General features: G+C 43.5%; 1 protein-coding gene across 2 annotated transcripts in view; it reads left to right on the top strand.

The window, feature by feature from the left end:
* Positions 1-11,738, top strand: part of MYO3A (myosin IIIA) — a 192,204-nt gene that overhangs the window by 78,790 nt on the left and 101,676 nt on the right. For both annotated transcript variants that reach the window (XM_019531841.1, XM_019531832.1), the window contains exon 8: positions 1,261-1,416. In XM_019531841.1, coding sequence (XP_019387386.1) covers positions 1,261-1,416 — 156 coding nt within the window. The remainder of the gene's footprint in view (positions 1-1,260; positions 1,417-11,738) is intronic.

Below are 11,738 nucleotides of genomic sequence, written 5' to 3'. Positions count from 1 at the left end.
ACTTGGACACATCTAAGCCCTCCAGGTAATCCTTAACTAGGTCTGAACTAACAGCTGGGGGACTCGCATCCCTCCCGGGCCTCTCTACGCTATCACCCAAGAGCACCCCATTGTCAGTGGACAGGAACACTGGAGGCAAAGAACTTGTTGAAGAGTTCTGCCTTCTCTCACGTGTCCGTCACCAACTGCCCTGCCCTGCCTCGTAGGGGTCCAATGTTACCCCGAGACTTCTTCTTGCTACCTATATACTTGAAAAAGGACTTTCTGTTTTTCTTAATCCCAGAAGCTATTCTAAGCTCCAGTGCTGCTTTAGCCTTCCTCACCAAATCCCTACAAGCTCGGGTCAGGGAGGTGTACTTCTCCTTTGTCCCTGCCCCCTGCTTCTACCACCAGTATGCTTTTTTCTTTGCCTTCAGGCCAGCCTGGATATCCGCGCTCAGCCATGAAGGTTTCTTGGACCCTTTTCCCGCCTTCCTGCGCAGAGGAACTGTGTCCTGCTGCACCCCAAGGATAGCCTCCTTGAGGAAGGACCACCTTTCCTGGACCCCCATACTAGCTACCCCCCATACTAGCTGCCCCTCTCCACCAATCCACAGGAAGGGGCAGGGCTGCACGAAAGGCAGATCTCTTGGCCAATCAGTAGTGAGAAGCAGGGCCGCTGGGGCCCCTTGGCCAATCAGCGGCAGGGGGCAGGGAAGCAGGGCTTGCTGTGAAAAGACTGTAGAATGGCACTGGGTACTGCAAGTGATCTGCAGTTTTTATTTTCCCTCGGCACACTTTAAGTAGATCCCTAATTATATCCTTTCCCTTTAAAGTCTGTTATTTAAAGGTACTGTGTAAAATATGAGGAAGACAATTTTCAGGTTTAAAAATAATACTTAAAATAGCCCTGAAATATGGGCCCAAGCTCAAAGGGGGAATCCAGAGTTTCATAAAATCAGTGATTTTTATCTCAGAGGTAATCAAAGTGTTCACTTCTAACTGACATATACCTAGTGACAACCCGAGTGTCATGTTGAGATACCATATCTAAAATTTCAGACCAACAGCATTTCAGCTGCTTCTTCCAGATGTTCTTTAATCTTTCTTTCAACTTCAAATTCTCCCCAAATGTCTGTATTTTAATGAATACCAATTGTAATTATGAGGTATGTACTTTATTGCATTGTGGGTACATAGCTTAGACAAGAATAAGCTCAACATTAGTGCTTCACAGTGTAAGCCTCTCTGAACAATCACTTGCCTTCTCTGTCAGTGCAGGTGCTTGACTAAAGATTATGAGAAGCGCCCAACAGTATCGGATCTTCTGCTACATGATTTCATTAAGCAAATTGAGGGCAAGGAGAACATGTTACAGAAGCAGCTCATGGACTTTATTGATGTTCATCAACAAATGGGAGTCACTGAAAAGGCAAGGTACCTGAGTTATTTCCTCTTCAGTAGAGACAAAGATTAATGTGGCAACCTTTGGAACTTTTAAATGTAGCTATCACTAAGGGTCCAATCCTGCTACTGATAGTGTACACTGGACTCCTGGTGATGGAATTAATGGGATTATTTATGCACTTACACATGGTGGGACTTCTTACCGCCTGGGTTAGGTGGAGGTCCTGAATACAGGTTAAGAACCTGCGTGAGCAATTAGCTCTAGCTGACTGTTCCTCCCAGCATATGTCCAGGTAGTTAAAGTCCCCCATGACTACCATGTCTCTAGACTGCACAGCCTCTGAGAGCTGCCTGGAAAATTCCCCCTCTACCTCATCGTCCTGGTGCAGAGGTATCTAGTAGACCCGCACCACCAGGTCATTTTCCCCCCAGCCCCTTAGATCCTAACCACAGAGTCGCTTCTTGTCCATCCTCTGATCCCAGTTTGATTAGGGAAGATGTGTACTGTTCCTTGACATAAAGAGCAACACCACCTCCTTTTTTCCCTTCTCTGTCTCTCCTGTACAACCTATAGCCCTCGATTCCTACCACCCAGTCATGAGTAGAGCCCCACCAGGTTTCAATTAGACCCACTAAGTCAAAGTTATTGCTCACAAGCAAGAGTTCTAGATCCTCTTGCTTGTTTCCCATGCTCCAGAATTGATTCAGGCATGAGCTTTTTGACAGCCTGTACTTAGCCTAAGTGATGACTAAGGAGCCTAAGTCCCACTGACTTCCAAAGACATTTGAACGTTGAGATGCCTAAATTTATTTTGCAAATGGGATTTAAGTGCCAAATTGCACTTTTAGGCAAGTGCTGAAATGCCTGATAGTCATTTAAGCAATGTGTCAGTAAAACTGCAAAGAAGCCTTAAGTATGTTTTGCTACTGCACATACTTGTAAGCCTATGCCCATCTATATCCTGCCTAACAGCTTTTGCAATTCCTTTGTGGAAGTTTCTTTAGGGGCCAAGTGCTGTAGCCATGTCCTAGGCATGTTTCCACACACAGCATTGAGTTCCGCACAAAGTACAGGCACTTTCATTCAGAAATGCGGGCTACAGCAGCATGCATCTTCACTGGAATATTGTAGCAGTTAGATTGCTTACCCCAGTAATGGAAGACCTGGATTCCGGTCTGTCCTCAGCCTGAGGGGCTTAAACTCACAAGTGATTAAGGTATTCTGGTGAATGCAACACCGTGTTTTAAAACAAAAGATGGAACCTTTCTCAGTTCTTTCAGAAAAGAAGCTGTAGGTGCCTGTCTTTTAGGGGAGGAAACCCAGTGTATGTTGTCCCTTTGTCAGATTTAGGTGCCTGACTCAGGTCATGTTTCCAACTGGTTAGCTCTAAGGGACTCCCAGCTGTGTGTGCTAACTGTTTTGGATCCCTGCTGAGGTGCCTAACTCTCTTCATGCACTGTATTTGTCACTCAGCACCTAACTAAAGGTTCCAGGTCTCCAGGTGCTAGATACCAAAAAATCAGGCATTGCCATGCTTAACTTTTAGGCACCCAAGAACTTTATTGGATCTAGTCTTAAATCTCACTGGTGCTTTTGAAAATTTTACCCCTTCTGTATGAATTACCCAAAAAAAACTGAATCATGTAAGAAAAACCATCACATTTCCCAGTAGTGTAACTAGGGCAGGGCGAGCAGGGCATCTGCCCCAGGTGCTAAATAAGGGGACACCAAAGCAACAGCTTCCTGAAACCCTGCATAGTAGCTATATCAGAGCGTGTCTGAAAAGCCATTCACACTTCATAGCACCTACCAACAGGGAGTTGTTCATACACTTCAGCAGTTGCACAGCACCAGGCAGGCAGGGAGCCAGTCCCACTGCATTAGCATTCCCGTGTGAAGAGCCAGCCCCAGGCAGATAAAGTCACAACAACTCTTGGAAGAGAATAGTGGATTTCCCATTAAAGCTTCCTGAGTATCTTAATCCTTGTAATTGTGAAGTTAGCTCCATTCTTTCATAAATTCCAGCTAAAGCACAGCCTGTTGGAAATCCTCCATACCAGTCTCCTTTAGCTCTCAAGGAGCTTTTGAAAATATTTGCTCTATGTTTAATATGTTGCAAGGAGTGATCTGAGGGTCTTCTGTGCTAACCACTGAACTCTCTGCTTTTCTACAACCAACTTTTATATAGCTGTATATTCCAACCAACAATAAACAATGGTATAAACATAATAGGCAGAAAATATAGTGGTTTCTGTATTTCATCCTTGGATTCCCATGTTCCATGCCCTGGACCTACATTTGTAGCCTGATGAAGAACTAGGTAGCATAACTTGGGTCTCACCGTGCACATCTACATGAGATGTTTACTGTGCAGCTGTCTAATTAACTGTGCAGTAAACGTCTCTGCATCTACACTTGCACTCCTATTAGGGCACATTAAACTAATAATTCTGCAGCAGGTTAGGACTTTAAAATACAAGCAGCAGACATTTAGATGTTGCCCCGGCTGACTGGGACACAGGGTGCTTCAGTGTGGGGCTAGCCAGCCAGGAGCCCCCACCTTGAAGCACCTTTGTGACCCAGCCAGCCACTCTGCAGCACAAGGAGCCCCCCATCAGAGCAGCCAGCCCAGGGCTGCTCCAACATGGCTCATGCTGCAGAGTGACTGGCTGGGGCACAAGGGTGCTGCAGTGCTGGGCTAGCTAGCAGGCAGCCCCAGGCTGAAGCATCCTCATGCCCCAGCCAGCTCCTCTGCAGCATGTGGAGCCTCATTGGAGCAGCCAGCCCTGTGCTGCTGCACACAAAAAACTCCAGAGCAGACTAGTACTCGTATTTACAAGTACTAGCTGGCTCTGGAGTTTATTAGTTTCATGCGCCCTAATAGGGACGCATGTGTAGATGTGGAGACATTTACTGCAGAGCTAATTAGTTAGCTTCATATTGTAGCTGGCTGCCCTACCTCATAATCCTAGGGTTAAGCCCAACTGACACAGAGCTTTTCTCTTAACTCAAAGCATATTTCATGCTTCTGGGGAAAACAATTCTTGTGAAACAGTTATACTGGGAGGAGTAGAATGTGCCTGTAGCTCAACCTGTTAGCAAAGTAATGTGAGGATAGAAAAAAAAGTAAGAGAAATAACTGTCATTTATACCCCCATTAAAAGTAGGACTAATAATGCCACCCCAAAAATCTGAACAACTTAGGTAAAGAAAAAAAGGTTCATGAAATAAAAATGCACAAAACAGTCTTCTTTGTTACACGTAACACAATTTTATTTGGGGTGTTCCAGCATTAAGCACAAAATGTGGTCTAGCATAGGTGTTGAGGTATGAAGGATTTTTTCTTTTATACAGGCAGAAACAGGGGACGAGGGCACAGTCAACAGCATCTCAAATCAGAGTGTCAAAAGTGTTCATTCCACCTCTGACTTTTCCATTTTTAAATTCTTGAATTAGCTGCAAATTAATTTCCAGTTTACTTTACAAATCCACAAGCAACTTAAGCCAAACCTAGTGTGCTTATTTGGCAATTGGGAAAACTGTCCAACATATGCAACAGGCAGTTAACCTTTCTCGCCTGTATCAACCATCAAGAGCCTGAAACTGCCTAAATTCTGTCAGTGTCAAGGATGATTTTAAAGGCAAGATGCTCTGAGTAACAAGGTAATGAGATTTAATGGGGTGCGAACATCTGAGAGCAGGCTGTTCCTTCAGGAATAAGCAGGCACACTCAAAATGACTTAAACACAGTGCCTTTAGTATTGAAATCAATGAGATTTGGCAAATGGCTAGTGTTTTAAGTGGGCTATGCTGTATTGCAACATGCTACATTAAGCATCTTACAGGGCCTTTCTCCCCCTCCATATCACAATCCTGAAAGAAATGGCTTTGTCTGCACCAACTTCCTGCATTGTGTAGCCCCTCTGGTGAAGTTAGATTGTCTTTTGTTAACTGATTGGCTTATTGTGTGAACCAAGGCATGAGGAATTGTAATGAGGCTGCCTCTTCTTTTACATCTGATCTAATTCAGTTTCAACATTAAAGTATCACAAAACAAGACTTTTTTCTCTGTTTTTTGTGATCTGGCCTGCACCAGAATTTGAACAGACCATTATTTTAAACTGGACATTTTTATTTCAGTTGAGTGGTTAAAATTGCTATTTGTGTCTAAGTTGGGCACAGACAGGCATCACATTCAATGCAGCTACACTTTGAAACAATTCAAATCTTCCTGTCTATACCTGAAGAGAGGTTAACACTGATTTAGCAAAGGTTATGTCTCACTGAAGCCAGCTCTGTAATGTAGGGATCCTCTAGTTAGCTTGGGTACTGGAAGCAGTCTAGCCAGGGGTACTGGAAGCAGCACCTCAGAGCTCCACATAAGCTAATTTAACCTATCCCATGCTGCTACAAGTAAATCTGTTCCCCCTACCTGAGCTAGTTTTAGCAATCTCTACACGGGAGCCTGCAGAACAGTCTTTGTAGCTAACAGCTCACTGTAGCCAACGGCACCAAAGGTTTGCTCCCTAGCCCAAATGAGAAAGCACCTATTTATTGCTGGATCAGCTGGGGACAGAGCAAGATGCTGTAGCCAGATATCTTACCTGCTTTGCCAGCATGCTCCCTGTGGTACAGACTTTCCCTTAATCTTGTCTTCAGATGACTTAAATTAAGATGGCATAAGCTCCATATGAAGTCACAGATCATAAATCAGATTTGACACTTACTGTACATGTTATTACTTCAGCTTTTGTTTTCCACCGTGTACTTTGATAGATAACATTTGTTGGAAAATTGCCTCCCATAGGGGAGTGCACACATCGTAGTAATAGTAGCCTCCTCCTGGATTTATTGAAAATCCCTGTTTTAATATCTACTGTAATCTTAGTGCAAGCAATAAAAGCATTGATAACTTTCTGATCATTTAAGCTGTAATAAAAGATGCTCATTATTTCAAGTTTGCCACTTCTGAAGAAATCAGATTTCCAAGGCTGTAAACAAAGTTAATGCAGGGCAGCATCTGATTGTTATTGCCCTGTAACAACGGGGTGCAGATCTCTCTGTCATTCCATGATTGGGCTACTTAGTTCACTTTTTGAGTGCTTAAGTGCATTGAACTCCATTTGTACTCGGAACCACATCTCCTGATGCTTGACCAACTGGTGTCTGTGCAATGCCACCTGTCTTAGACCCACAACATGGTTCTGATTTCAGATTCAAAGTAATAGATTTTTAGCTTAGGGAAAAGTGTGCAAATTTGTGTGTGTATTCATGTGGACATATACACTATAGAAACAAAAAAGAGGTAGTGAGAGCAGAGTGAAAGCTGAGAGTGTGTTAAAGGGTAATCCAAGTAGCTTCTGTCCTCCTGAATAAGTCTTTACAAACATTTTCCACTTCAGAGCAAAGCAGTATGAAGTCTGGAAATGAGCAGTTAAAGGATCTAGCCAGGGCTCCCTGCCATCTACAACACTCTTTCTGAGTATCAGCCAGCCCAATCCTGGAAAAATCCCTTATTGAGATGGCTCTCGCAGGAGTGTAGAGCCTGACTGAAGTCATTGGGTTCTTTGTAGGTGGAACTAGTTGCAAAATCAGGGCCTTGGTCTTCCACATGTATAAAGTTATTACACTGATCATGAACATGGTGTGTCAGGCACAGTTAAAACTATTAGATACTTGTAGGTGCTGCATACTGCTGGTGAAAAGTGACAAGGCAGGAAATGGTATTATGATGTGATTATATTGATTTTGCCCAGCAAGATATAATTAGAAACAATTCAACAATGATATATTTAATTATCTTATATTTTAAGTCATAGAAACAGAACCAAAAGGGACCTCATGGACCATTGCATTCAGCCTCTTGCCATAGCTGTCATGTCATCTCTCACAAAATGATCGACCTCAAAAATAGCTTTATTTTACCATCATTGCTCCTACTGGGAGGATGTTTTAGAACCTCATTCACCTGAGGCCACCTTCTAGTTTCAGCCTAAATTTATTCATGGCCGGTTTGTGTCAATCTGATCTTGTGCTAACATCATCCTTTATCTGAAACAGCTCTTCTCCCTCATTGTCATTTATCCCTAGACATATCTGTAAAAAGCAAATACATCTTGTCTCCATCTTTATGTCACTAAACTATACAAACCAAGCTTCTTTACTCTCCTGTTGTGCGGTAAGCTCTCAATCACCTGGGCATCTTTCCTGGAAGTTGGTGACCCAAACTGGATGTAGTATTCCAGATGAGGTCTCACCAGTGCTTTGTAGAATAATATTAATACTTCTGTCTTTTTACTGGAGATACTTTGCCTGATTCATTCCAAGATTGCATTTGTCTTTTGGACAGCTTTATCACACTGGTGACTCATTCTTACTCTAATCAGCTAATACACCCAGGTCCTTCTCCTCCTCACTTGCATCCAGCTGATGAGCTCTTAGCATACAGCAGGAGTTCTTGCTGGTTATTCCCAAGTGCATGATCTTGCTTTTTGTACTATTGCATTCCATCCCATTTGTATTGCTCCAGTTCTCAAGACTGTCCACTTCTTTCTGTATATTGCCTTGGTTTTCCTCTGTCTTGACAATGCCTCCTAATTTTGGGTATGTCTATGCAACTCAAGCAACACTATGCAGAAATATGCTGAGCTACTTTTGTATGTGTTAGAACTGGAAGCAGTACAACTGCATTGTACCGCTCCCAAGAGCTAGTTAGCCCAGGCACAGCCCTATACTAACAAGCCTATACTGCCTGAGTTCTCCACAATACCCAAGAAGATCTGTGCGTATTGTCTGTGTGGCATTACCTTGCACTGTGTCAGCATACCCAGTAAATCATGAGCAAATTTTATTAACATTTTCCCACTTTTTGTGCCCATGTTATTAGATACAGTACGATCACTCCCAAGACCAATCCTTGAGAAACTCCACAGCTAACCTCCCTTCCACCTTCCTCTTTCACCACTACCTATTGTCATCTCCCCTTATACGCTTATCCAGATAGCTACCTTCTTGAACTTACAGGATGGGCAATAAAAATGGAATTAAAAACTTAATTTTTTGAAAATCAGTGCTGTAGCTTCTACTCACTGATAATCCAGAGACAGCACTTCTTGTTGAGCTAAATATGAAAACCATATATTTTTTAGGACTGTAGCTACACTTGAAATAGAAACTTCTGTCTTTGAAACAACCTTCAAAACACTGGCTTTTCTGACTGACACTTAGGCTTGTTATACTTCTATCTGTGATTGTTCAGCTGCTCTTATACTGACGGCTTTCACATTTACTTTTATAATGTCTGCAGTAATACGCAGCAATTAGTATAACATGCATTTCTTAGAAGTTGTGACTCATTCGAGAGTTAGTTACTTATGTCGAGTCCCATCAGTCACTCCTGTCACACTCAGATTCTGCCACGAAGCCGTGTCATAATTTATTCCTAGATCCTTCCTTGACATTCTAAGTGATGTGGCTGCACATTTTGAACATAGAAGGGCTGCTAGCCTGGGCCTGTGATGGTTGATCATATTTCTTTGGAAGTTGAGACCAAGATGTACATCAAACACAGATCCAGTGATCTGTGGGAGGGGACTGCCTTTTGAAACCATTTAGAAGCTTTAAGCTTGTGCTTGCATGTGTGTGATCACTCATGCATATATGGCTGTGTATGTATTCGACAGAGAACTATCCTCCAAATTTTGCAGTAGGCACTACTTCATTTGAGGCATAGTTTCAATACATAGGAAGGTTTGGTTCCTGAGTGTTTAGAGATTTCGCTTCTCCCTCTGTTGGCTATTGACAGTTGTAAAAATTCCTAGATTTTATTTCTGTCAACATAAAGTCCAGGTGGTCTCCAGTTAAATCTATAGTGTAGTATAAGTTAGCTATGAATGAGCTAGCTGAGAAGCAGAATTGAGTTAGCCATTGCTGTGCTGCTGCAGCTAGATTGCTTCCAGGCCTGTGCTGTTTTAAAGTTAACTTGGGTATCTCTAAATGGCACTGCAGTCTGAAGTGTTAAATATACCCCTAAGGGAGGGCTCTCAACTCTGAAATCCATTTCCCTGGTTGTTTCAACAAAGTCAGCATCTTCTGAGCTTCAGGCTTGTGGGAGAAAGTGGTGCTGGGCTTAACTAGGGAACCTAGAAATCCAGGTTCAATCCGCTACTCTGCTTGTCAACCTTGGTCAAGCACTTAGGGCTCCTCTACATATGCAGGAAGCCTGCTCTGGTGCACTGGAAATCCAGCACATCAGAGCAGACTCAGTTAATCGAGTCTGCTGGAGCACGGCAATTGACACACTCCAGCAACCTCACGTCAAGTGTATCAGTGTCACCATGCACCTCTGTGCTGACAAAATGGCGGCAGTGCACTTTGAAATAAAATACACACAATGAACTTTAGTTCAAAGTGCACCACCACCATTTTTTCAGCATGGGGACACACAGCGACACTGATACACATGATGTGCAGGTGCTCTGTAGAATTAGTGCAGCTCAGTAATTAAGCACCCAGTACTGCATCCAAAACCACATGTAAAAATGCCCTTAGTATATCTAGTTAAAGTTACATACCACTTAAACCATATGAAGGGCACTTAAAATGTGATCATCTGCATGTTAAAGTTTGTTAACTTAGGCTAAGTGCCCTCTGAGTTGCAATGCTGTTCCATTTCAGGCATATTTAACCCAGGTTAACTCTGGGTTTTACTACTTAGCTACTGGTAGGGTAACTACAGTCTGCTCTGTGGAGATAAAACAAGCAATTTGCAGTCCTCCAGCATCCTGGATTCACTGCTCCCAGCCACCCCAACCCAAAAAAGGGATAGAGCCCAGGTGTCCTGGCTCCTAGCCACACCTTTGTTTGCAAATTCTCTAATGGAAAGTCAAAGCTATGCAGGCAAGGAACGAGATTAACTCTTCGCATGAGACTGCTCACAGCACGTTCTAATTTTAACACTGCTTAGCGTTCCACAAAGTTAGTAGGGTCTGGGTGTAATGTGTAACTTCACCACCAGGTGCTGGATTTACTTGACACTAGCTAGTGTGTTTTCCATGCTATATTTGTCTGTGCACCAAGAAAAATACTGTTGGATGGGTTTAATATATTATGAGTTTAATAAATAGACAAGTGGTACTCCTGTAGCAGAAGTTCATTAACGATAAAAGGTTGTGGTTTTAATGACTGCCATTACATGTCATCTCCCATCTGACATATCAATAAATAGAGAAATTATTAGAGGGTTTCATCGATTTCATTGATTTCATAGACTTTAGGGCCGGAAGGAACCTCAGAAGATCATTGAGTCCAGACCCCCGCCCAAAGGCCAGGAAGTCAGCTGGGGTCATAGGATCCCAGCAAGATAAGCGTCCAATTTACTCTTGAAGGTGTTCAATGTAGGTGCTTGAACCACCTCCACTGGCAGACTGTTCCAGACCTTGAGGGCTCGGACAGTAAAGAAATTCTTCCTCATGTCCAGCCTGAAACCGTCTCGCAGTAGTTTATGACTGTTCGACCTCGTCATCCCTTGGGGCGCTCTGGTGAACAAACATTCCCCCAGATCCTGGTGGTCACTCCTGATAAACTTATAGGTGGCCATCAGATCACCCCTGAGCCTGCGGTTTTCCAGGCTAAAGAGTCCCATGGCTCTCAGCCTGTTGTCGTAAGGTCTGTTTTCCTGACCTCTCATCATGCGCGTGGCTCTCCTCTGGACTCTCTCAAGCTTCTCCACATCCTTTTTGAATTGTGGAGCCCAAAACTGGACGCGGTACTCCAGCTGCGGCCTCACCAAGGCCGAGTTCAAGGGGAGAATGACGTCCCGGGATTTCCTTGAGAAGCATCTATGGATGCAAGCCAGCGTTTTGGTCGCTTTACTGGCCGCAGCATCGCATTGCAGGCTCATGTTCATCTTGTGGTCAATGATGACCCCCAAGTCTCTTTCTTCTGTAGTGCTAGCCAGTGATGCTGCATGTTTTTCTTCCCAAGGTGAAGAACCTTGCATTTTTTGGTGTTAAACACCATCAGGTTCTCATCCGCTCATTTGCTGAGCCTGTCCGGGTCAGCCTGGATCACCCGCCTGTCTTCTGGTGTGGATGCTTTGCCCCAAAATTTGGTGTCATCGGCAAACTTAGCCAGTCCGCTTCTGACTCCATCATTAATGAAGATGTTGAATATGGGTCCAAGGACAGAGCCTTGGGGGACAGTTGCTTGAAATGCATAAATAGGATTTCAGCTGTCTCACTGTGCCTAATATTGCCTTCAAAGTAAAGATGTTTTTGTTCCAGTTGCACAAATTTGCACATCCAAAACATGCAGCAGCAGATTCTTAACTGTGATATTGCCTGTTTATGCC

The sequence above is a fragment of the Crocodylus porosus genome, unplaced genomic scaffold (assembly GCF_001723895.1).
Source record: "Crocodylus porosus isolate Cpor-Errol unplaced genomic scaffold, CroPor_comp1, whole genome shotgun sequence".
NCBI lineage: Eukaryota > Metazoa > Chordata > Crocodylia > Crocodylidae > Crocodylus > Crocodylus porosus.
This window is presented reverse-complemented; position numbering and strand designations above follow the sequence as displayed.